At 38.5% G+C, this 27,978-nt stretch overlaps 1 protein-coding gene across 1 annotated transcript; it reads left to right on the top strand.

Annotated features, from left to right (window-relative positions):
• The first annotated feature begins 170 nt into the window (after nucleotides 1-170).
• Nucleotides 171-27,962, top strand: grk5l (G protein-coupled receptor kinase 5 like). The gene is made up of 16 exons (XM_033973408.2): nucleotides 171-687; nucleotides 14,026-14,121; nucleotides 14,193-14,305; nucleotides 19,278-19,355; nucleotides 20,175-20,272; nucleotides 20,930-21,022; nucleotides 21,616-21,679; nucleotides 21,782-21,922; nucleotides 22,346-22,536; nucleotides 22,738-22,775; nucleotides 22,854-22,943; nucleotides 23,029-23,237; nucleotides 23,387-23,524; nucleotides 24,044-24,181; nucleotides 24,265-24,396; nucleotides 24,611-27,962. The coding sequence occupies exons 1-16, from the start codon at nucleotides 636-638 to the stop codon at nucleotides 24,692-24,694; spliced, it is 1,755 nt and encodes a 584-aa protein (XP_033829299.1). The 5' UTR covers nucleotides 171-635; the 3' UTR covers nucleotides 24,695-27,962.
• Nucleotides 27,963-27,978: the final 16 nt, after the last annotated feature.

The following is a 27,978-nucleotide window of genomic DNA, read 5'->3' as shown; positions in this document are numbered from 1 at the left end:
CAATCTCCCTACTGCGCGAAAGTGAATAAATACACTTTTTTTCCAAGTAGGTTGTCTAAAAAATAGCTTTTATTTCGGTAACTAAGCGATTACTCCTTGTGAATTTGTGTCTTTGGCTTGACGTAGACATAGACTCCTCCTTTTTTGATGACGCACGGAGAGAAGGGGGAGGGAGGGGTGCGCTGATGTCCTCTCTCTCTTCTGGCTCTTGTGGACTCAGCCAACCCCAACTGGTGTAATGCAAAGCTGCCACTAACCTGGTATACTGCTACTGTCAAGAGCACGTTTTTTTCTATAGGCTTGTGTATATGTCCCACTATTTGACTTGATTTCCCCTTTGCGCATCTGGAAGAGGGGCATCCGCTGCCAAAACACGTATGGAAAGGTTTTGGGGGGATTGGAGTAGAAATGCGCCGCCGCCGCACATCCAGCCGACAACAAGAAGAACGATGCAAAGCTTCTATTGCAAGCAAACCTATCGCATCCTGTTTTATTCCTTACGGCTTTGATAGGAGAGATTTTGATTCGGATACCGAAGAGGAGGATTAAAAAATACCATCCTCGCTCAAGGACGCTCATTTTAATTTGCTGCAGACGCCTCCTTCCACCAACCCCAGTATTTAGGACCGTTTTTGATGGAGCTGGAGAACATTGTAGCCAACACTGTACTGCTGAAAGCCAGAGAGGGTGAGTATAAACAGTACAAATGGTATCAAATGGGCGCTGAACATATATTGAACATATATTGGGTATGTTGGGGAGCAGTTACAGCCTAAGTCCAGATGCAACAGTGAGGGGGGACCTTATGCATTGCCATAAGAGCTATTCTCGCGGTGGGAAACGCCTCTCCTCTTGTACATGGCAGCCCTGACATCAGAGTCGTCCGTGATGTTCTTGACAGCGTTTTCCCACCGCATAGCCCATGCAAGAACAACCGCGCAGAGGAGGCGGGGGTTGCCTCCCACATCCGCTTTCGCTGTCCGTGCAAATGAATGCGCTCTTTCGCAACGTTTTACATGCTGTGGCAAACGCTGAAGCTCTGCATTGATCCCTGGTCTTCCTCTACTTGGAGGTCAATCCTTAGAGCAAAGAGACATGTGTTTTTTGTGATCTCTATAGCCTATTGGCTACGTGATCGGTATCCACAAGTGGCTGAATGCATGGGATTGGTCGATCGCTCTGCCGTGAAGGCCACATGTGCACTTTGCAAATGTTGTACCCCCTATTTAGCAGCATGACATTGTTGAGAATTACTTGTATAAGGTAGAGTCGCTGTGAGGCAAACGAGAGCAGCCAGGAGCCAGGCGTGCAGGACTCCAGGAGTGTCCCCAAGAAAATGACTCGCAAAAAGCAGAAAGACAATACAAGTTAATTACCCAATTATTCACAATAAATCTTGGTGATTGTGGCTTTAGTCATAGGTTCTATTAACAACCCTTAGCCTATACACTCATATACATACTCATAGAGTTATCATAAATACGCATCTGCAAGGTCGGTGGTTCATGTTGGCATTTTCACCATTGGTTTGACAGCATGAATATTCAATTTAAAAAGCTGTAACTTGACTTGGAATAATTAGTACAATAAGTGTGATCTAGGCTACTAAACGTAACCTCCTAACATGTCAAACTCAAAGTGACTGACTCCAGGGAAACACACATGTTGGCTGTGACTATAACCACTGCTTGACACAGTAGGTCTCATTTGTTACAGCTTGTTACAGATGTATTATTGGTTGTGTCCTTTAGGGTCTAAATCATTAGTGGTTTTAGCTTACAGGCCTAGTGCCAAACTTACTCTCCCATTGCTCTATAACAAGTGTAGTGCACGGAGGCAGTTGTAGGTCACATACTAGCCAAAGTGAGTGAATAAGAGGACTTCGTCTGTATGGGACAGTGGTTTAAATGAGAGACATCTCAATCTTCTATGTGGCAGACCAGCATCTAGGAAGAACCTGTTTAAACTGTTGGTTGGTCAGTTCATACATTTACAATCCCATGTCCCAAAACGGAGCATAGGCTACTGGATTTAAAAGGTCTGTACTCACAATTAAAATTATGTATGTATGTATGTATGTATGTATGTATGTATGTATGTATGTATGTATGTATGTATGTATGTATGTATGTATGTATGTATGTATGTATGTATGTATGTATGTATGTATGTATGTATTATATATTTAATCAAATTGAATGTTATATAACAAACTAAGTGAGCTACTGCCACCCCAGGTCTGTCTTTCTATGGAGCCTCTAACATGAGGAGTGATACAGGAGATGATGGTGAGGAGGAAAAACAGCTAATCCAGGATAATCATCTGAGCATCATCTGACATCCCCTGTTAACCATGTCAAAGGGGCAGTAATGCTGTTGAACAGACATAAAGCTGTGCTGAAGGGTTATGGCAATTTAGAGGAAACCTTTGGGCATTTATCTAGCGGATATGGCTGCCAGGTGTTGTATAGATCAGTAATAGATTTTACTTTATTTATGCCAATTATGGAAAAAAGTTGAAAAAAGATGCAGGTTTTGTGTATCTCCATGGAGATATTACTGATGTGTCTGTAATGTTCCACAGCACTGCATTTAACATGTATTTTATTATTGCTGAAAAAGGAGATCGCCTTTCTACAGATTTGACCTGTAAATTGTCCTGGTGCAGCACCATCTGCTTGTCTTCATGGAGATAGATACTTCAATGCCATAGTGTGGAGCAATAACATCTACATAGAGACCAGCAACAGAAATGTGCAGAAAACACAGTGACAATGCACCCTCGTTTTCAGTCACTGCGCTCTCTGGACCGACCCTAGATTTAGCCATGGAAGCGGGCGCGTGCGCTCGTGCTCACTGGGTTCTGCTTGAAGCGCGTTGTCATGGAGATACGTTCGGCGATCAGCTGATGGCCTCTCATGTGACTCATGGAGTGTTTGGGATGACTGACGCGCGGTGCACGTGAACAAGAGCGACCCAAAAGTGAAGTAAACAGAACTAGGTCTTGGGCCTACGACACACTGCACGCATATTTGGCCCCACGCAAGCGCAAAAACAACACATTTTGGACGCCTTTTTTATTATCCGTTATAAATGAATAGGGAGGCCCACACTGCCCGCGCAAGGCTCACGTATGGAGTAGCACGTCCTGTGCGTAGATTTCAGAAAATAGAATGCAACCTATTTTTGGCACTCTACGGGAGCATGGAGCGTACATTTGTTGTTGTTTTTGTGGTTTTACCATCAGCACTACTTATTGCTGGGACAGTTATGGATCGTTTGAAGGAGTTCAGGTTCAGAAAGACAGTCAATTTGTGTTTTGAAATGAACTTTGAAAATTTGCCGTAGTCAGTATGTGCGGACGGTAAATACAAGCCTATTCAGCTAGTTATTTTCACTGTAGACCCGTTACATGGGGGTTAAACGCGCCCCTTCAAGTCTGATCGACTTTCCCAGAAGGGTCAGTGCCGCGTGCATATGCCCCGCTTAAGGTGCGGGACGACAGCACTGATTATGTGTTTGTCAATAATAAAGTCAATCAGACTTGAAGGAGAGGGTTTATTTTTCTGTGTATTTTGATGGGGATACGCGCTCTAGGTTGTTCTTCTTGAAGTTATTTTATATATATCTACGCGCGCAGGACTTGCAGCACTATACGCGCGCCTTGCGCGGGTACTGGCCATCCCCATTCACTTTTAATATATTCTAAGAAATACGTCCAAAGCGTGCTGTTTTTTTACGCTTGCTTAGGGTGAAATACGTGTACAGTGTGTCACACCGCGCTCACCCCGCTCTGACACCACCTGTTTCAAGAGCTCAGGGAGCAGCCTTTTACTGCGGTTCAGAGTGCGACTGTCATGTTCACACCGGCCCAACCGCACCGCTTTCAGAGCCAATGCTCTTTTACATCGGCCTAAGTAGTGGCAGTGTGAAAACCTGTTATAGATAAAGTTTGTTTTGTTGAGCTGCCTTAGACCTTTTCTGTCCAAGACCTGATCTGAGAGAATGAGGTCGTTTCTTTTCTTGGTCTTTTCGTTCACATGTGGCTAAATACACTGTGACGACTGTACGCGCTGGTAGCCGGGAAGAAAAAAAGCTTTTTGAACAACACAGACAGACCCATGCTTACCTGTGGAGACAAACCCAGCCTTACCCGCGCAGAGGCAGGAGGAGAATGTGGCTGGTATTAAATTGATCCTAATTGCCTCCTTAGATGAACGTGTCAAACAGCAGCTCTGCAGCGCCCATTCACACAAATATACATGATCTGAGTGCTTTTTCTGCCCAATTCCAAGCACTTTCATTGTCACTGAGGACTGAGTAGGTCGATACCTTAGGTCGGCCATGTTCACAGCGCACTTGCCTGCTCCAGAGTGCGACTGGAACCGCCCAGAGACCTCCTGTTTTAAGCGCACTCAGAGCCAGCTCTCAATGCAGTCCAGAGCGCCACTGTTGGGTTCACACCAGCCCAAGTACCGCTCTCGGAGCGACCTAACTAGAGGCAGTGTGAAAATGACCTTAGCCTTATAAATCGTGTTTGGTCCATTGTTTTCATTACTGGAATATTCAATCTCAAGCCTATTCATTTAAATTAAATTATGTAGGCCAGCTGTAATTTCAATATTTGTACAATAACAGTCAACAAGCTTAGACCTTTATTCATGGCGTAGTACAGTAGGCCTAAGTGTTCGCACACGGCCTGTGGGTAGAATTCCTATGTTAAAACGTAAACTAGACATCATTACAGAAGCTTTTTATACAATGTGTTTGTGTCTGTGCGCTCATTCACTACTCACTGTGGCTGGCAGCCCAGGCAGATTCCAGGCCTGGCAGACATCATTTGCCGTCAAATGCCGTGAATGGGAGTTAAAGGGGAAAACAGCATTACTGCGTCCAGATGCCTTCCTTGAATTGCGGTAATAGTGCTCGGGTATTTAGTCTGGACCAGTTTACAGGATTCCTCTCCACTGCCTGCTGGCTCTAGGTCTGTGCTGTCACATTTACTAAGGGTTGCCATAAAAATAGCCTAGTAATAGTAGCAAGACGTGAGCTTAAGTCCTTTAGTTTATTGTTGTATTTGCCATCTTAGTATGCAGTAGTTTGTTTATGTTTTGTATTAAATGCTCTTGCAACTTTCTCAATTTTTCCTTTCTTGGTACGAGCTCAAAGAGATTAACACGTGACCACTATGGCTGAGGTATATATGGCTTATAAAAAGAGTGCAGTGTAACTCTTATTGAACTCTGACCATATCCTTATTGTTAATTATCAGTTTAAAGTTTGTCTATAATGTAAACCTTTTTTTTCTACATTTGTAAGGGACTGGGGCCTGTACCAAAACAATTGACTGGTCCTATAGGCAGACAAGAATTAGGTACATTTCTCTCCATTTTTTCAGCTAAATAATTAATGTCAGGTATTTCATGAAAAAAAAGTGAAACTTTGTCCTTTGTTGTTGTCCTATGTTAATGACATAAGCTCTTGGTCTTACTGGTTAATTTCCATGTCCTAATCCTTGCGTTATTGCTTGCTAAATGCTATGAAGCCAATCTGTTAAGCATGTGTGGAGATAGCAGATATTTTGATACAAGATAACATATGAGATATGACGTGTGAGATCTTTGTACAAGTAATCTGTGTTGTCTTCGAACATGCAGAATGTCCTCAAGCACTTGTGAACTGGAGGGTGGTAATGGATGGGAGAATAAGATACACATGAGGAACTGTGCTTCCCTGGCGATTCTCACACATTTAAAACCGATAATTGATATGCCATAGTTATTTCTGTATTTGAGGTCTCTCCATCCTGCTAAATTCATATTAGCATAAATATGTTGATTTTTACTTATGATGTGTTTTTCCTTTTACTTGACTTCCTCCTTACAGAACAGTTCCAGCCAAAATGTTTGTGATTACGTTTAACAGAAATGTCCCATTGGAGATATAACAAATGACACACACGCATAATTTATTTTTATTTTTTTTACTTCCACGTGCATCACTTTTGCTATTTTACCAATCACAGTACAATTACAACAACAGCTAGCTATCACCCTGCGTACTGTTAGCAGCTTAAGTCACTTTGTAGCATATTAATATTTTGTAAACTGTGTTATCAGATACAACAAGGTGTAGATCACATGTGTCAAAGTCAAGGCCCGTGGGCCAAATGTGGCCCTCCACATCATTTTATGTGGCCCTCGACAGGGTAAATTAAAAGGTATGATGGTCTTAAAATCTCAATTTATCAGGAGATACGCATTTACACAGCCATATTTTTACATCTAGGCAAACGCATATGCACTATTTGTAACTTGAGTAATTAATAAATACAGAAATAGTGAATTAACAAGTTGAAAAATGAGTTAGATTTATTTTACATCTGGTCCTTTGAGAGCAGCCATTTTGCTGATGTGGCCCTTGGTGAAAATGTGTTTGACACCCCTGGTGTAGATGGACAACCACAAATGCATCCAGCACATTTTGCATTGTTCTCTGCAAATGTCCAAAAGAGAGCTCCTGATGGGTCCCTCTCATCCACACCATATCACAAGGCTGGCTATGTTTTGAGTAGGAGTGTGACTCATTTTTTCTTGAGTGGAAAAATTCTGCTCTCTGGCTCTTACTATCTCTATTGTTATTGCAGTTCCTGCCCACACATATAGTATACGTAACTCCGCTGGATGCAACAAGTTCATGCCTGTTCTCTGCGGATCGAAGAAACGCATTAATTATGTGAAGAATTTTAAGCGAAAGTGAAAGCAGGGAAAAACGTCCTTTTTGACAGCTCTTCAGAAGTACTCGTGGTATGCAGTAAACGATCTGAGAACGTGGCAGGTGCATGCTTCATAATTCAGTCACACTGATTTACCATAACCGAGTACTTCCCTGTCAATGCTCGGTAGATGTTCTTCCTGCTTGGTCATTAGGGTCTGCTGTGTTAATATTTAATGCGCATTAATCTGACAGCAATCAATGGCAAAACTAAAGTGTTTGACTGCCATCCAACACCAAGAATGCATCATCAACATAACGGTGTACTTTTTGTGTCAGCTGGAAACAAGAATAAGCATTTCATGAAAACTTGTTGTATTTAGCCTTGTCCTTTGTTTTTTTTTTTTTTACTAGTACAGTCATTCTTCATCAAATGACAGACTGGACTGCAACCACTGCCACTTAATCTCTACTTTTGAGTAAAGGAGCTGCGTACTTTCTCCATCACTGTCTAGTCTCTATGCAAACTGTCACACTGTCACTAATCTAATTTCCCTATAGTTTTATCTTTAGGGAAATTTGATTTTTGCATAAGATGGAAAGAATGAACTGTCATGTGAACAACTCCAATTCCTATTTCCTCTGAAGTTTTTCATAAAGCATTTGGGCTCACTCTGCTTCATGACTCTACGTTTTTTAGGGGATGTTGTCATAAGAGAAACAAAAGACAAAGGAATGTCAACATCGGAGTAGAAGTCAGTGAACATCTTAATGTGTGTGTTTTAAGGCCACACAGGAAGTCCAAAGCAGCTTGAAAGGAAAGAGTCTACAAGGGCAATGTAATCATTTTAACCCTGTATCCGGTTGGCGTTTTGGTCTTGCTGTGAAAAGCCTCTCTTACCCCTCTTGAAAATCATCTGTACAATACAAAGTAGGAATGGTATGATTAGGAATTTACAATTATTGACGATTGTTGACACAATGACCAACCAATTGTGAAACCCTTAATTTTCTTTTATTCTCATGATCTTATTAAAATACCACTCCTCAAGTATAAGAGCAGCTTTATGAATTAGAACTTTCTAAACAATGATGTCAAGATAATGTGACATAAATAAATAAAGCATTTTACTTTTAGGTTTACTTTCAGGCCAGTAAATTACACTGAAATGACTTATTTTTACCTTTGAAATCATTACAATTATACGTTTATTTATATTTATAATTCGTAGTTCTCACGATTTTATTTTGACCTTAATAATCATGTTTATCAATTAACAAAATAATTTAAATAATTTTGAAATCCCTTCTAAACTGGTGCTCAGTCTGGGCTATTTTGAGAGCCTGGAATGAAATTTCAGATTCTTTAGATTCCATCTTTCTTTACGTCTTTGTCATGTTCGGTTATATCTTAGCACCTGGATTGCTCTGGATTAGCCGCCTTGGTTAATAGTAAAAGTACAAGGAGTAGTAGTGTGTTCTTAGGCCAATGTTATGTTTGTGTCTCTTATGGACTACATCCAAATAGTTTTGAAGCACTGAAGCACCTTATTGCAGTTGGACTCTGTTCTGTCCCTCCTCATTGATGTTATAGAAGAACAAATAGCACATACAGTATTACCCAGCATGCCCGGCGCTGCTGTGCTTTGATCGCTCATACTCAGGCGGGTTATATAATTTGACTTTATTGGATATGTGGGCAGTATGGGGCTGTTTTCCCTCTCACATTCCATATTTGATTTATTTTTAGAACAGGAAACTTGTGCCACCTGACTCTTCCTGACACTTCAGGAAATGTACCCTGCCCTCTCCTTCTTTGTGAGATTTGTGCTGCAGATCTGACATGCAACATTTCAGTCACTGTCTTTCTCAGCACTTAAGTACTTATCAGTTATTGTTCCGTACTTCCTCCATATAACTGTGAAGCTGTACAACCACAATCACTATAGCACTGCTTCTGTCACTGATATCATAGATACTACTACTCACAATCTTATGTATTGATAAAATACCTAGACTTTTGAAATTGTTTCCAGTTAATTCAAGTCTAGAACCAGTTTGTGAATTCATGTAAATTACACACCTATTTTTCACTGAATCCATGTTAGCATGGAGAGAAGGCATTGTTCTGATTGGCCCCTTCACAAAGACATGATTGAAAATGATAGTCACATGTGAAACCGTGTAAACATGGCCTTATACAGTTACTTGGTTACAACTGTCAGCGCTCACAGGCTCTGAGGTCACGGACCGGTTTGACCACCTCATTTTGTGTTAACAAATCTACCCTCAGGCAGCTTTCTATTTATAGCCATACACTTAATGAAGATGTATGGACTATAAACAGTTTTATATATAGCAAAAACTAAATTGCACCTTTAATTTACTCACAGTATTTATAAATAGACTGTAATCTAGTTATACTAAAGCTTGTATCAAAACTAGATTGAGCATGTATTGATACTGAACAAAAATTACATAACTGGGACAAATTTACCTTTCCTGAAAATATTTAGAAAGATCTTAATATATGCCATAACTATATAGGACATTATTAATTATGTATTTAGAGTTGAACATTTAAAAAGCGGTATTTATCAGTCATATCCATCTGTTTCCTTTTCCTTTCAAATTTGAGTTTGAAATTTTTGTATGTTTATACATGTTTATTTAGTTTTGACTACACTACTATATTGTTTTTAAATTCCTTGTTTAAAAAAATATGCGTTTTCTTTTTGTTTAAGTTGTTAAATGTACACCTAAATGTATGTGCTAAGGGGAGAAGCCTTCATGTGGCCTTCATGCTAAATACAGCTCCACTGAAAGGTTACATTCATTTGTTATTGTCCGTGCAGCCACGAATATTTGGACACAGCTCACACTGCATTGACTGTACTGATAAGATCACGTTTTATTGTGTATGACTGATTTTGACTCAATGACCCTGAATAAGTGATTTCACATATGACCTTATTATTATTGCAGCTTTGAAAATAGTGTCTGGTGAATCCCCTCGTCACATGTTTGCCTGCTGAGTGCATTTGCAGATGTTGCCTCTTTATTGCCGTAGTAATGAGGCAGATGTGGTCAGAGCGGGTGCAGGGCGCTAATAATTGAGCTGGAAAGAGGGACCGACAACATGACTTCATATTGGAACAAAGAGCGTCTTCCTCCTATAGTCCTCTCAGAGCTTAGAGTTGGGCTGTGTTACATCCTGTGGCGCACAAACCTTTCAGCACTTAAGAAAAAACACCATCATTCAAATGCTCTGTGCAAAAGATTTAGTGAGGTGTCAGAAGTTGTGTTCTTTTAAATATATGTTTATTTTTTTCTTTTGTCAAGATATACTTCATATTGTAAATATTCATGTTTGCAAAACAAAAATAAAAATTGACAGGGAAAAAAAACTAATATTATTTCTCCACTATTTAAAAACAGACATGGTCTGAACACACTGTAATGGAAAAATAATCATTTGTATATTTTTTATTTACTGAGATATAAAAGGAAAACATTTAACAAATCTTAAAAGTGTGACTCACCTACATTCATCGACATAGTAAAATCCATTTGTCAGGCTTACAATAACATGTTGTCAAGGTACTCAGAATTGATCAAATTGTTGGCAATGGAGGCAGTGCCAAAGCAAAGTTTCACATTTGCTTTTTATGTTCTTAGGAGCAGAAATGTAAAAGTGTGTAAACGACTCTCTGACCACCACTGTGTGACTCAACAGTGAAGCCGACATTTAGCAGATCAGACAAAGGAGGTGATGTGAGAAGAGGCCACTGTTAGATAATCAGAACGACATCAACTGAACAAGGAGCACGTTTGGTGCCAAGAACAGATGAGTGGAGAGTTTCTGAAATCCTCTGCTTGACTTTTCACTGTGTAGGTGGATCAAATCTCACACATTCACACCTTGCCTCTGCCTCCCTTTCACATCTGCTGATAATGTCCCCGCACATCCAGATGCACCACCACTGAGATATGTTGAATTGTTTTGTCCAGTTTGATTTTGGATGTAAATTTTATTACTTCAATGGTTGTTAACAAAATAAACTTTTTGAGATCATTCCCAAGGAGAGGATACATAATAATTGAATGACCAATTGTAGCCGGTGCTAGTCCTAAGCTGGGACAAATGAAAAGAGTTGCACCATAAAGGCCATTCAATATAAAAGCCTGCCTTATCAATTAGCAAAGCACTGCACAATAGGAGGCTGGGTATTTGCTATGGAGGCAACTAAAGGGGTAATGTAAGGACAAAAAATCACTGAAAATCTACACAGACCTATATTTTATTACAGTATAGGGACTTCAAAAACTATACAGCACATGAAACAATGAGAGTTATTAAGAGGTGGCTCCTTTAAATGAACAGAAGCTATTCACTCATATGCAGGATGTCGGTAACCCCCTGGTGTCCCGCCAGGCAAACGTCGTCCCTCTATGACCTTAATTTCGCTGCACTTGACTTGATGATGTCAGAGCTGCTAAGCAGCAGCATAAATAAAGGGAGGCGACCACGCTAGCCGCATGGAACAAATTAGACTGACAAGTTCCTGTATCCACAGCCCACAGCATATTTTGGCTCAAATTTAAGTGACAGCCCTCAGAGTTTAATGCTAAAAAATAATGTGGAGATTTAGGGGCATTTTTAGACTTATATAACCATCACCATTACACCTGTAGTCAACATTAAAAGCATATTGAACAGCATGCTCTTTTAGTCTGTTAATACAGTGCACACATTTGAAAGCTTCCTGTTATCAAAGTTTACTGTCTTTTATAAGCTTCCCTCAGGAACTACTTTGTAAAGTGCAGCCACCAAAATCTTTCAACTTAATGACAATGCACTATACTCTGCACTCATCATACAATACAGTAAGAGCAGTGGTATATTTAGGTCTAGGAGGGTAATAATGTGAGAAGTCTAGAGACCCAGAGACAGACAGGAAATAGCATGTTGCAAGTGCATGGATAACTCTGGGATGAATTATTTATGTATCAAGATGTGTTTTGGGTGTGGCTGCCTGTGAATGAAGAAGACTGTCCAGACGTGAGTCAAATAATATTAGTATAGGTTCAAAATGACAAATTCATTGCTGTTGTCATATTGTCATCTACATAGTGTTTAAACTGTTCTTACACTAAGCACGGCCTTTACATGGACTTTGCTAAAGTGTGTGGAATGTGGAATAATCATAAAGGTGAATTTCTTTTATATTAATTTTGGATAAACAACTAAAATGCTATTGTGTGTATGGCTTTGTGCAGCTATTTTTTACCATAAGTATTGTGTCTAGTGTTTAAGTATATAACAATGAGGGTGTGACTAGATACAACTGATACTGTGTAGTCATTGTATTTTTACTTTGCATTTTGGCCATGCAACAGTTTTGGTGGATACAAAAGCCTATGACCTTATTTGACCCATAAACAGGCACCTAAAGCAGTGACAGTAATAGTGTGAGTTACTGGCTCATTGCAATTTGGCCACAATATGATCAAAATAAAAGAAATGATAAATAAAATAGAATTAACCTTACCTAATGTTTATGTCTCAGTATTGTGTTACAGAGGAGCACTGGGGCAAGTTTAAACACTGTTGACCCTTGAAAGGAAGATCTTTGCACAGCATTATCACCATGTTGTATGTTTTACTATTTAAAATAATAACTAATATTACTGGTAACTGTATTCCTGTGTCTTAAAGAAGGAAGTGTGCTTGTGTAGTGTGACTTTGGTCAGCAAAAATGTTGATAGGGAGCAGGTGGTGGTGGTTAATGATCCTCTTAGGGGATATTTTGACTCCTGTTATTAATATATTACTACATGCTTGTCAGTGTCTACGTACACTGTGTGTGTATGAATGTGTGTATGAATGGGTGAGTGGTTTCTTGGTGTAAAGTGCTTTGAGTGCCTTGAAGGTGGAAAAGCACTATATAAAAAATGTGTCAATTTACCATTCATGTAGTGTGTAATACATAAGTATATAAAATTATATTGTCAATATGATGTATAGGACACTGGTATTGTTGCATAGTATCAAACATTTAATTCTCTTTTGTTGTGTCTATATTGCCATCACAAGCTTTTTAAGAGTACAAATAACAGAAGCAAGGAATACTGTTCTTGGGGCCAATTCACCATGAGCACTGTTGTTATACATTGTAGTACTAAGTTGATGAGATATGTATTATGTTTTTACTTCATTACTTTTATTACATTAAAAAAGAATAATCTGCAACACGATAGAACAAAAATGTTCATTAATAATAATTTGACTGTGCTCTGGTTTTGGTTGGTGTCTGCAGATGAATTATGTCTTTAAATTCTTTGATTAAAAAGAAAATGAAGTTTACCAAATTTGCTTATAAATGCATTCTTAAACAATATTCTGAAAGAGGATAAGGATACACTTCTGCACAAAACAAAATAGCTGATGACTGAATAAGTGTATTCAGTGTTTGAAGAGAGGATCGTAATGGACTACAGCATGACGTAGTGCCATTCACATTCCTGCCTTATTACTTAAAGATGTCATTGCTTCCTCTGTTCTTGGCTTGGACGTCTCTGAGTGGGGAAGCAGCACACTGGGAGTGGTTAGAGGAAGTCCTTGTCACTTCATTATTAGCTTTGGCTTCTCAAATTGCGAGAATAATTATAAAATAAACATCCAAATGCAACGGAAAACGTTGAGGTGTAAGAGGAGGGGGTTAACGAGGACATGGGAAGTGCCTTAATTGGAAGACCCGGGTGCATCTAACAACATCTCAGGAGACAATCTGAAGTAAAATTCTATCCATTTCATTTTCCGCTAAGGAAAAAAAATAGCTCAGTGTATTCAGTGTGAAAGAAAGAGCAGAATAAAGCAAAAATTAAGCAAACTAATGCAATTGCATGTGGACTTTGTAAGACACTAAAAGGAAACAAATGCTGGATTAATCAGAGAGGAGGAATCTAGTCTGGCAGAGTCCCGGGTTCTGATGGGAACTCAGCGGGATAGAGTAGACTTTCTGTTTGTGCCAACACACACACCACACAAACGCACAATAACACACACATATGACACAAACAGTCTGACACCGGTCACTTTGACAGAAGATGACTGAGTTAGTTTGATAGTTTGACCTAATTATTCAAAATGAGTGACAATTATGGTCAGTAATTGGTCAAATTTAACTTTGTGACTATGTGATTACAGAACTATATAGACAAACTATATGAATGTAGGATAAGTTGTTTTGTGCAGGTTCATTTATTAGTCACTATGAAGCCTCATTAGGATAAACTGATGTTTTGCAGGTGGAGGAGGAAAAAGGAAGGGTCGGAGTAAAAAATGGAAGGAGATTCTTCGCTTCCCTCATATAAGCCAGTGTGTGGACCTGGGCAAATCCATTGGTGAGTTTAAGAGCCTTCATTTAATTACATAAAGTAATTAGTCTGTGTTTTAATTGTTTTACTGTTTGCAGAAAGGGACTATGCCAGCATCTGTGAAAGACAACCCATTGGACGGCTTCTCTTTCGTCTTTTCTGTGAGACCAGACCCAAACTGCAGCGATGTATCCAGCTTCTGGATGCAATGGTAATACTCAGACCATGTAATATGGATTACATATTTTATGAATAGATGATTTAGATTCAATCAATGGTCAGTAGATTTTAAATTGTTTATTTGTTTTAATCAATTTGTCCATGCTTTTGAGCAGTTAGATTGGGGTTAGGCGAGTTTTACCTTCCAGCAAGAGGGGTATACATATGTATTCCTACAGCGTTCTCTCCAAGAACCAAAGGCATGCATGCTAAAATGGTGACTTCAACATTGAGCATTGTGAATGGATGTGACAGTTTTTTTGTCTCTGTGTCATTATTGGATGCCACCAGGCCTGTATTGAAGCCATAATATTATTTCAATATTCAGCCCAAGGAAGTTTCACCTTACTCTCTACTATTGATGAGCCCTTGAGCAAGACATTTAACGTCATAAACTCACACACAAGCCATGTCCTATAAAGTGAGCAGCCTGTTCAATGCATTCACTCTGATTACAGTCATAGGTCAGCACAGAGGAGACAATTAAACTGAGTAGGGATTATTCAACTATTTTTCTATTATTATTCAACCCCCTCCCTTCCCATCCCCATCTTTTTCTCTTGCGTCTAGATGGATCATCCTCAAACTTTTTTCCATGAGATCCATCATTTGTACAATATTTGATTGGGAAAAGTTCAGATAAATGTTTTTTTAATGTTAAACAAATATGTCAAGCTATACCCAAGTTTTAAACAAGATCTAGACCATAAACCAAGATTAAAAAAGAGCTGAGAATAAACCAATGGCAGGATAGCACTTAATTGGGAACAGGATAGAACAAGGACTACACCAGATCGTACCCAGCACTTAAATAGAGGTGCACTTTACAAAGCAGAGAGTAAAACAGTCTTTGTCTTTTTTACATCATGAGAACAGACAAACGATATAGCACCAATAATACCTACACTATAGCCCAAGAGCCTCTAGTCTAGACAAACAGCACCCACATGACACTTTAAAATTTTATCTATGCCCAGAATATCTTTGTGTGGCCATGTGACAAGACAGTAAAGGGCAGCATTGTTTCCCACAGTGTTTTTTTCCAACACGGCATCCCCCACTTAACCACCCATACTAAAACGGGACATCCCACCGCATGGTATGGCTAATTGTGCTGTACATGTGACAAATTCTATGGAGAAACCCACTCTCAACGAACTCTGAACCAACCGGGCCTGGGGCTGACTTCAGTCTGTAAAGAGGTTGGATTTCAGATGATTGGAACACCAAATTTGTGTGGAGACCATATAACATTACCTTCAAAAGTCAGTTGTAAACTACTATTCAAAACCAGTGTCAGTAAATATTACCTTAACAACCAGAATGTTAAGGTAATATTTCCTCAAGATAATGTTGAAGAAAATTTATATTACCACATAATTTACCTCATATCACTGCTTATCAAGTAACGTAAGTCAAGTAAGTTTGAGAAAATTAAAACTACTAGTTACCTCTTTTACAGGTTCATACTCTCAAATCATACTCTCAAATCTGTTTTATGTTGCAGCCCATGGACAAATATGATGTGTCCTCATTAGATGAAAAAATATGTGTTGCTTTCAACTTGAAAACTAACAAAGGGTCATTGGCTTAAATAAATAAAGGGTCCTGCGAGGGGAGTGGATCCAGAGGATGGGCTGGGAAAACATTATTTTAGTATTATACAAATGATTTTAAAAGGTTATCAAGCACCAAGCAGTACTATTTTGTGTATTTTAGTTGTAGACTGATTTGGAGGCAGTGGTTGCACCAGTCCCTGTGACATTAGAAAGATTGTGAGAGTAGCACAATTGTTTTATATGTAGGATCCAAAAGGGCGACAGGGGCGTCTTCTGTTCCCTTTGGCTGACCCTCCCATCTGCAAAGGCCCAGAGTCAGACAGTTCATTCATTGCATGTGTAATTTCTCTTTATTCTCACAGAGACAAAGACTCAATTAATCAACTCTTGGCAGCTATATCATGCACAATCTGTTCTTTCATCCATGCCGCAAGCTGTATACGTCCACATGAAGTTATTTACATTTACTGAAGCAACTTTTTAACAGTAATAAATGTAATCTATTCCATAACCACCTAAAATTGGCCAGGACAAGTTAATTTAAAAGTTTTTTGTTTTGTTTTTTTCAATATTGTTTGAACTAGATTTCCCAGCAATTTTATGTAGAATATCATGAGAAAACATTTACAAAACAGTACACACACACACACACACACACACATATATACTTTTTGCTTCTTTAAGTGTTAATAAACAGGTTGAAATGGTTGACTGCCCATCTGTGCAAGTTTGGCATTAATTGTTGAAGTTTTTCTAGTAAGACGCCTTTGTTCCAGGCAGCAGTATGGCAGTATGGCATTAGGTGTATGCAGGGTATATAGTGTATGTAAGTGCATGTGTGTGCGTGTGCGTGTGTGTGCGTGTATGTGTGGTAAGCGCTGTAGTGGAAAGTGGGTGACGCGGCTGTGACACGATGACATGCACGGACCTTCAGGAATCCTGAGTGTTTACTGTGTGGTTGCTAGGCGACATAGTTCAGACAGCGAAACCTCGGGACAGTGGGGGTCTGGGGTGTCATGCTGCTTTGCCCCTTTTCAACTCGAAGACGTCATTCATAGTGCTATATAAAATGGAATAGTCAGTTGTTTCAAGATGTAATGAAAATTAGACAGAAATAATCAAAATAATGTATATTCAACATTCACAAGAGCATTACTATAATCATCACTAGTATAAAACAATGAAAACAATGACACATATTATTAATTGAAAGTCTATGCGCAGAAGAAAGAGAAATGTTCTATTCCACTAGGTAGGTTTTTATACAGGTGAAAACAGAAATGTACATATACTATAGAAAAAGACACATGCACTTTTCTTTTCTCACTGTCTGACACGAAATCAGACTAAACTTTTCCTGTTTTAATAAATGGTAATTAAGATTACCAAAATTATTACTATTTTCTAAATGCCAGAATAATGAGAGATTTGATTTTTTAAAGACAATTTTTCATTCCTTTCGTTTACATACATTTCATTAGTATTTGGTACCATTGCCTTTAAACTGTATGACTTGGGTCAAACCTTTTGGATATCCTTTTACAAGCTTCTCACAATAATTGGCAGGAATTTTGGCCCATTTGGCCCACAGAACTGGTGTAACTGAGCCACGTCTGTAGGCGCCCTCGCTCACACATGCTTTCTCAGGTCTGCCCACACTCCAAAACATTGTCTTTGTTATCCTTAAGCCTTTTTGTAACCAGTTTGGCAGTATGCTTCAGGTCATTGTCCATTTGAAAGACCTATTTGTGCCCAAGCTTTAACATTCTGGCTCATGTCTTGAGATGTTGCTTCAGTATTTCCACATAATGTTATTTCCTTGTGATGCCATCTGTTTGGTGAAGTTCACCAGTCCCTCCTACAGCAAAACAACCTCACAACATGATGCTGCCACCCCCATATTTCACAGTTGGAATGGTGGAAAAATGAAGGTCTTAAATGCACACAGGGACAAAGATCTGGCTTTTTTATGTTTCTTTTGGAGTAATGTTTTCTCCCTGACAGAGTGGCCTTTCACTCCATGTCAGTACAGTACTCGTTTCACAGTGGATAATGACACACTCTTACCAGCTTCAGGGAGCATCTACAGAAGGTCTTTTGCTTTTGTTCTTGGGTTGATCTGCACATTTCGGCCCAAAGCACGTTCATCTCTGGGACACAGAACAAGATGGCTGGACATTCCCATGGTGTTTGTATTTGCATGTAATTGTTTGAACAGATGAACGTGGCACCTTCAGGCATTTGGAAATTGCACCCAAGGATGAACCAGACTTCCTAATAGCTTGGCTGGTTTCTTTTGACTTTCCCATGATGTAACACAAAGACGCAGTGTGTTTCAGGTGTGCCTTCAAATACATCCATGTGTCTCTAATTAACTCAGATGTTGTCAATAAACCCATCAGAAGCTTCCAAAGATATGACAACATCATCTGGGCTTTCCCAAATTATTTAAATGCATAGTAATCTTACTGTATGTAAACTTCTGACTTTGAAGAAAGTAATGAAAAATTATTATTGTGGCACTTGGTACATAGAAATAATTTTGATAATCCTGTTTGAACTAAAACAGGAAAAGTTTAGTCTGATTTCATTTCAGACAGTGAGGGAAAAAAAAGTGTCTTTTTTCACTTTTTTGTTACCACTTCGAAGTCATAAACTGTTATTTTATATTTATAAATATAACATGTATCCATCATCAGCTTGTGTGTTGCTGCTGCAGTCTGTGTCAGCAGCAGTTTTGATATGCAGAGTCAAACACAGCATATGTGAATGTGAGAGTGACTGTGAATCACACAAGTTACACAGAGGAAGCTGTCTGTGTGTCTACCAAAACACCGGCCACCAGGAACCATCAGGATAAAGCATATGTTTATACATTTTATACTCTTTCTTCCTGGAATTATTATTTTGTGAAGGATTTTAGTTTGATATCTGAACTATAATAGGTAGGAATGGAGAATAAATAAGTTCCAGTATCGATATCAGTAATATTGGAGGGTTTTCCAAGATATTGATATTGGTCCCATTTTGAAAATGAAGCTGATATGTGGCACCAATATTTTTTCTTAGCTGCCCCTGTCTGTGTGCCCATGTGTCATTCCCAGTTTGTCTTTTGTGCGTCGGTGGCTTGTTTACACAATCATGCAACAAGATGAGTACATTTTTACATTTGTTATCATTTTTACAAAAGTAAAAAGTAAATTTATGAACTTAACAATAACTTTATATAAATTTGTGGGCATTGCTATGGATTTTATTGGCCACAGCAGCAAGTCAAGCAAGTCTTTCCATTGTTTTGACAAGATGCTTTAAAATGTGTTGCAACACTCCCACGCTAAACTATTTTTGTGGATTTTTGTACTATCAATACTATAATGTAATTTGTCCTGTTGTGTGTTTTTTTAGGAAGACTATGAGGTGACGCCTGATGAGAAACGGAAATACCGAGGGGACCAGATCATCAAAACTTTCCTTTCAAAAGATGTGAGTTTTCATCACACTATAATGATTTTGGAGGCATATCAACAACCTCTTCTGCTGTGTCTCTTCTTCATATTAGGATGTAGAGCAGAGTTTATCAAGGCTTGATTCATGTGTACACCTGTGGGAAAGAAATGTAAGCAAGGCAGTTCCGTTGAATTATTCTGCAATAAAAAACACTCAACCTTCAAAAGGCAAATGATGGACAGTCTAATAACTCATGTAAATGTGCAAAAATAGTTCATTCGACAAACTGAAGTCTCCGGCAAAGAGCTGTGTTTATGTTAGAGCTACATACATCCAATATACATGAAACCGTTACTTTGAAGAGGTCATGTTTAGCAGCTATTAAATGAAGGAAGACCACACGTTAAAATGGTCATAATGTTTTTTTTTTCTTCACAATAACATTTGCTTTGTGTGATGGAGTGGTGACTTTATGTTTTTTGTGTTTGTTTGTTTTGTTTTGTTTTTTATTTTGGATGCTGTATTCTGACTTATATTTATTTATTCAGTTTACATTAAATCTCCATCTATTTGTCAGATCATATCTAAAACTTAAACATTAGTGCTTTGTTCAAAAATCTTTCCTTAATGTTTTCTATAGTATTTTATAAAAGTTTTAGTTATGTGTTTCTACTTCAGGTCTACTTTGCATTAATCTGCTGTTCATATCTTCAGAAAAACTCCAAAAGTGGTCTGGTCCAGTTCAGTTTCAAGCCCCCAAATGTCTTAGTAGCCTAGATGTTTACAGCATGTAATAAAAAGTAATGCCATGTTTTGATGTGTGCCACCCTTTGTGTTTACATGTGTTTGTTACAGTCACCTCAACATGTCGACATTGTGGAGGGCTTTGTGGACCAGTGCAGGGAAAACCTGCAGATCAGTCCATGTAAGGAGATCTTCAGCAACTGCCGCAAGTAAGTTTCCCTCGCCCATTGACCCATATATGTGCTTTAAATTTGAACCATGATACAAAAGTGTATGTAAAACTCTCTGATAAGCCTATCGCTCTCTCAAAACAACAATATCGCTGAGAAACAATTAAAAATAAAATGTGAAGACTTACGAGACTGGCCAGAGGCATTGTCTTAATAAGAATTTGGTGGCACGGAGGCTGAATAGTTAGTACTCTTGCCTCACAGCAGGAAGGTTCTGTTTCAGACACTCTGGTTTCCTCCATCAACACAAAACATGCACAGTAGGTAAAATCCTTCACCTAAGTTAGTCCTGACCGAGTTTGGCTCAAGATATAGAGATGGCCCCCAACTGCCTCAATAGGTTACCCCAGTGGCATTGGAGGATGGGCCAAATGGAGGACAAATTTTTCCATGGGGACAATAAATGTATCTTAACTAAATTCAAAGATCTTCCAGTTTGGGGAGTGGGTAAACTTCCCACAGGATCTTTTGGAACAGTCTTTAGATTTATTTCATCATTGGGCCATTAATGACACTTCCTAAAATGCCAAATAGGGATTTTTACACACCTCCTCACTCACTTTTTCACACAGTACTGTACAGCTTGAACTGTACAAATGCCACTTCCTTTATCTCACTGCTCTCTGTTTGGATCAGGGCCGTCCACGACTACCTTAGTGGTGCTCCTTTCGCCGACTACCAGAACAGCATGTACTTTGACCGCTTTCTGCAGTGGAAGATGCTGGAAAGGTTAGTGGAAATATTGTTGACTGATGACACAAAACACCAGCAATCCTCAAATTGCATGGAAAATGAGACATACCTCTCAAGCTAAATATTACCTTGAACATCCAAAATTTTCAATACAGTCATAAAAATACTGGTTTCTAGAAAATTAATTTGTGGATGCAAGACCATGTTTATAGTAAATTTCTCTGGGTAGGAGGCTTAGCAAAAAAAATCATTGTCAGTTGGTGATTATTTTACTTTCACCAAATAAATAAATAAAAACAATTATCAAGATTATGATAAATACTTTTACATTCAATCTACACAATAACACAACATACACAACCCATAATAGGGTCATTAATTGTGAGGTAACTGCAAACATTAAGAGTAGTCTGGAAATATGGTGCCTCTGATCACAACAGACTGGAAAATACTTTATACTGGAGTCTATGAGAGGCAGTTAAAAGTCCATTGAAAGCTTTCAGAGCTGACTACACCCTCTGTACAGGAAACACAGCAGGCCAGTATTGAGTTCCCCAGATAATATCTCCTCGTAATCGATAATATGTGAATGTTTATTAATGGGTTTTACTGTGTCTGTCTTTTGTCAGGCAACCAATCACAAAGGACACGTTCAGACAATACAGGGTGCTGGGTAAAGGCGGATTTGGAGAGGTGGGTTCATAATGATAATGGAGGATTTAATGGAGGATTTAAACTGCAGCATGTGCTTCTCTATAAAGTAATGATATAATGAATGTGGTCTCTCTGTGCCAGGTGTGTGCCTGTCAGGTCAGAGCCACAGGGAAGATGTATGCCTGCAAGAAACTGGAGAAAAAGAGGATCAAAAAGAGGAAAGGGGAGTCCATGGCACTCAATGAGAAACAAATTTTAGAGAAAGTCAACAGTAGATTTGTTGTGAGTATATTTTTGTACGTAGATTGCTATAATATCACTATAAACTACACTGACATCCTAACATTATAACCACTTGCATAATCCATTGCCCTAAATGCAGCAATCTCCAATGTACTTGAATGCTCTAATCCTTTTCAGAACTATCCTTTATGCATGTTTTTGTGCAAACTTCTCTGTGCGTTTTTTTAATTGCCCCTTTTGGACACATAATGCTAGACATCAAATTTTGGCCATTGTCAAACACCAGTATTTTTCACATCCTCTTTGGGGACATCCCATCAGCTAACAAATGTTTTTTTATAAGAAATATTAGTAATGTTATTGTTATGTAACGATACTTTACCTGTGGTTGTAATGTTATGACTAAGCACATTACACAAATGGATGCCTTGCAAACATGCAGTTATGTTGTTTTTGCTGCAGGTAAGTTTAGCGTATGCGTATGAGACCAAAGACGCCCTGTGTTTGGTACTGACCATCATGAACGGAGGGGACTTGAAGTTTCACATTTACAACATGGGGACACCGGGTTTTGAGAAGGACCGGATCCAGTTTTATGCTGCTCAGATCTCCTGCGGACTGGAGCACCTGCACAGGGAGTCAATAGTCTACAGGTAAATAGGGATATGTATTTAGGATTTTTTTTATTTATTATAACCACCCATTTATGGTGCTACATTTCAGTCCAGTTTTAACTATGCAACTTGACTACTGACTAACGGCTGACAAATGATGATGCACTGTAATAACTATTTTTTATATTGTTATTCTAGGGGTTTGCTTCTGTAACACATGCTTGCCTCTTGTTTTTACAGGGATTTAAAACCAGAAAACATTCTTTTAGATGACAATGGTGAGTAAAATGCCATGTGTCCATTCACTGTTTGTAATTGATGACAATGTATTTAGCCATTTTCTACTTTGTTCATAGGACACATTCGTATTTCGGATCTGGGGCTGGCCATCAAAGTGCCTGAAGGAGAGCTAATTAGAGGGAGAGTGGGGACAGTTGGGTATATGGGTAAGATGAATTGTAGTCATTATTTATATTATGTTTTTTTAATATTATTTACCAGTATTTAACAACATCACTGTTATCTCTCTAGCTCCAGAGGTCATAAACAATGAAAAGTATGCCATGAGTCCGGACTGGTGGGGTCTGGGCTGCCTAATTTATGAAATGACAGTTGGGCGGTCACCTTTCCGTGCTCGTAAGGAGAGGGTAAAACGTGAGGAGGTGGAGAGAAGAGTGCAGGAGGAAGAGGAAGAGTATAATGAAAAGTTTACAGAGGACGCTAAGGCCATCTGTCGAATGGTGAGTGCTCAGTTAGGTATTTGTAGTAGTAATTAAACCAATAAAATCTGCTTTTATGTTTAAAATTATGTTTAAAAATACTATTTGAGTATTTAATTTATCATCTTTACATTTTAGTAATTAAAGTAACTGTCTTTGTGCACACCCAGCTGCTGACCAAAGACCCAAAGCAGAGACTTGGGTGCCAGGCAGACAAAGCAGCAGGAGTGAAGGCACACTTATTCTTCAAAAACATCAACTTTAAGAGGCTCGAGGCTGGGATTGTGGACCCACCATTTGTGCCTGATGTGAGTGGTCCATAGTCACCATAAAACACTATTATATTTTGTGCTTTTGTGTGTTGTGATTTTTGTACAGTTGTCTTCTTAGTTGTATACATATTAGACAAAACATGTATGTCCATTGACCAGTGTAATGGGGTGGTTTAGGAGCCAGAAGATAACTCCAGGGCAGCTGTAGCAGCAAAAGTAGCTACCTACCTCTGAGTGTGGAGTGAATGAATAAAGACCACTGTAGTGCTTTAAGAAGCCAGCAAATCGTAATATAAACCTAATCCCTTAATGTTATTATTTTATTACGCGGTAACAGTTTAATGATGTCATGATTTTACGTTTTAGATGTCTGTTTTTAGCACCCAACAGCACAGGCATTACACATTGGTTTAATACATTTGATTATCCTCAATGGAAAAGTGAAGTATTGCACAGATTATTCTTATCACTATATTCAGCTACATTACATAATGTTCACATTATGCAATTCGGTGCCATTCTCAATGTTTTTCTTTCCGACTCATGTCTCTCCAGCCTCGGGCCGTCTACTGTAAAGATGTTTTGGACATTGAACAGTTCTCCACAGTCAAGGGAGTGAATTTGGACCAAACTGACAATGACTTTTACTCTAAATTTGCTACAGGCAGCGTTTCCATCCCATGGCAGAATGAGGTGTGTATTACAATTCCCAGTTTGAATCATGTACCAGGATAAACATTAGGTCATGTATTTAATATGAATTTTTTTATTGTTAGATGATAGAGACAGAGTGTTTTCGAGATTTGAATGTTTTTGGACCTCAAGGGACACGACCGCCAGATCTTGACTGGAACCAGCCTCCAGAGCCCCCCAAGCGCAGCCTACTGGACCGAATCTTCAGGAGACATGTGAGTGGCCAAAATTAATTTTATTTTAAAACAATTTTAAACCACTTGCTGTGCATGTTAGTTCTAATATTTTGAAATAAAGTCATTTCCAACTAATTTCACCTGGGATGAATGTGCCTCTAAAAACAGTTATGGATTGTCCTCAAATAAAGATAAATAATACCAGTAAGACTCCAGTGATAAAGTAACTCATCGTCTCTTTCTGCTCCTACAGCACCCAGAGGTGTCCATCTCCAACAGCCGAGTGCAGTCTTCCAGCGTCAACTCCGTGGACTCCATGTCTAACTCTGCCCCCTAGTGGCCAAACGTGGCAGCCACATTTTACTTACAGAAACACAGAAATATGAAAGAAGAGCTCCTAGGAGGGCTTCCTTGCTGCTGTCTGCCCTGGTTCTGACATGGGTCTTTTAGCAGCAGTTGGATTCAGCCTGCCAAGTCTATAATGGTAATCCAAGGAACAGACAGTGGGCATTTCTTTGTGCATTTCAGATGGTTTGAGAGGAGACTTTTTGGGACAAACCTTAATTTTACCCTCAGGATTGTTGGACTATAGAACAGAGCCACTGAAGAGGAGAGTAAAACAAGCTAAATATTCAGGGGATCCACTGTATATGAAGACCACCACAGGGAACAGAGGACGGGGTCTTGGTGAATGTCTCTCTTGAAAGATTCTTCTCTCTTAACTTCCTGGCTTGTATATGTCGTATTCTTTTCATCCCTATCTATTTAATACAACCATGGCCATATGCACCTGTCACCAACACCCACCCCTTGGTATTTTTATAATATTACTGTATATTTAATCTGAAAACCATAAACACAACACAGGAAATGTTTTATTAAAAACAATACCCACAAGGATTAATAATCATGACTATAGCAGAACTGAACTTGGACTAGTCCAAAGTACAGAACTAGGTCCAAGGACTGAACATGGTTTTTAACTATATTATATTATAACTGTACCTGAACTACACTAAAACTGTATTTGATAAATCCAGAACTAAACTAGAACTAGATCTTAGCTTTGGGTGTTATAAAATCCAATGCATTGTTATTACGTAGCAAAACCTAGACTAAACCATTACTAAATTAAAACCACACAAATAATCTAGATACAGTGTTTCCCATTTATAGATGGGACTATGGTGGCTCCCTGATAGAGGTTTGTTTTTTCTTTTTTATCAGGAAGGCAATGGTGAAGAGTTTATACTAAAATTGTATTAAATAAAATAATTGGATTGCCTGTGCCATCACAGTCTCAGTATAAACTTATGGGAAACATTACCAGATATCAACATACCCACAGTAAATGAACCAAGACTTAATCAAGGACTAAATAGAGGATACATTAGCTATACACCAGAAGTTACCCAGGATTACTTCAGGACTAGACCTCAAACATGTACAATGGACCTTAACATTTCAATTTTTTCTGTGTACGGCCCTGTCTATACCGTGTGCCTGCATCGTCTTGTACAACTATATTAACTTATTTACTTTGAATATTACACATCCCATTACCTCAGACGATCACTCCGAAACATTCACAAACACATCACCTCGGCAACCTCAGCACATTGATGTACATTGCCCTGCATATACTCAGGCCAAAGATGACAGTTTTTGGTTGTGTGATTTTGTTGTAATGCTGATGAATTTTTGGTTTGTCATCAACATGGACAAACATGAAAGAGGTCAAATCCTGGAACTGTTTTCTAGATATAAATATGAGCCTGCAGACATATCATACGCTTTAAGCCCAGTAGGCTACATAATGACTGACAGATTTGTGAGAACTGTGTTTATTGTGAATTGATGCATGGAGAAAGTATAAGTATGGACAGCTGTATCCCTTTGCGCTTCTGCATACCTCATTCCACTGATGGTAACATTAGGGCCCCATGATAGTAGAAAAAGGTTATTTGTAATTTTAAATATGGCAATAGTTAGGTATTTGCTACCTGTATTTACTGCACTTGATACAGGATGCTTATAATTGCAATTTCACTTTAAATTATAAAAACATATAGCGCTGAATCAAATGCCTAGTCAAAATTTAGACAAAAATCTAAAGAAATAATGAAGGAAATGTGTTTCAGTTAAAAGAAATAGTAAAATTACCACATTTACGTTTAAATTAGTTATTGACAAACTAATTATCCACTAATATCATGTACTGTTGCATTAGCCAAGATTGTGATACATTTTCTAAATATTGTGCAGCCCTAGTTATCATTGTATACAACACAAGTCTCTCGGTTTACCACGTCACTTTATATTTGACAATATGTGAAGTTTGTACAGAAATCTCCTGTTTCGCTTTTTTCCTCTCTCTACTTTCTGCAGAGTTGCTGCCCCATGGAGTGGAGAGGAGCACATGCACTCAGCCAAATTTACAAGTTGCACATTTTGAAAAACTAATGTCATTTTTTTTTTCAAGGCACATTGTTGTATAGATATTGTCACACAAGCCGTTTTTTTCTACTGTTACTTTTAGAGCTTTTCAGAATAAGTGTCTTTTTTCTCTCCCTATGCCTTCACCATTTATGAACAACTGCTGCATTGCATCATTGTCAAAATATTTGTGTCTATAATATACTATATGCTATAAGACATTTGCTTTTTTTTGGATGTTCTTCAAAATGCCTCACAAAACTTATCGGTCTTCCTCTTGTGCAGTGTCCAACTACAAATGAAGACAGGGTATTTAATAGCTGCAGGAATTGGAAAAAAAGTTGTATGTAAAACACATGTTTATAATTTACAATACTGTGGAAAAGTTACATTATTTGAGAAGATTTATTTAGTTGTGTATGTTGTGTGCAGTGAATTGCAAACTGATTTAAATTTGACTTTATCCAGGCTTGAAACTGCACAGCATTTTCATTTGTTTTATAATATTACCATTTATATTTACAATATGGTTGAAATGAAAAAGATGGAGTGAAGAAATGCTCCTTAGTGCAAATGGAAAATCATATAGAATCTACAAAATATGAAGTTCACATTGAATTCCACAATATTGTGTTTATAAACATGTGTATATTAGTGGGCAGAGAAAGAGGAAGACACAAAACACACAAAGAAGTGGCCTTTTCACAGCGACACAGCCAATTAAAACAGAGCAAGAGTTACAACTCTTCTCTATTTACGAATGTCTTTTTTCCTATTTTAATATATCTTCTACTATAGTGGTCCATGCAGTAACTGAATTGTCCTTACCAATCTCACACACAAGCCTGTTTCTTTTTCTCTACATAGTACTTGATAAAGGAGTATATTTATAGTATATAAATCAGACTGAAGTGCCTCCTTGTAAGCATGCTCTCCAATTTCCACACAGACATTAGCACTTTGTTGTTCCTCTATTGTTTCTACCAGAAGACCCCAGATTTATGATGTTAAAAGTTTGTGGTAAAGGGAAGATATAGGAGGATGTAGTTGTAGAGGGGGAATTTTCTTGTTTAATGTGATGTACAGAAAAGTGCTGAGTGCATGTGAAAGCCACGTCCACTGTGTCCTTCAAGTCCCAATAAATTCTGTGCTATAGTTTGAATACTCCACACTGTTGCTTGTCTT

The sequence above is a fragment of the Periophthalmus magnuspinnatus genome, chromosome 9, assembly GCF_009829125.3.
Source record: "Periophthalmus magnuspinnatus isolate fPerMag1 chromosome 9, fPerMag1.2.pri, whole genome shotgun sequence".
In the NCBI taxonomy this organism is placed as follows: domain Eukaryota; kingdom Metazoa; phylum Chordata; class Actinopteri; order Gobiiformes; family Gobiidae; genus Periophthalmus; species Periophthalmus magnuspinnatus.
The sequence above is the reverse complement of the archived record's forward strand: the minus strand, read 5'-3'. Positions and strand labels throughout refer to the sequence as shown.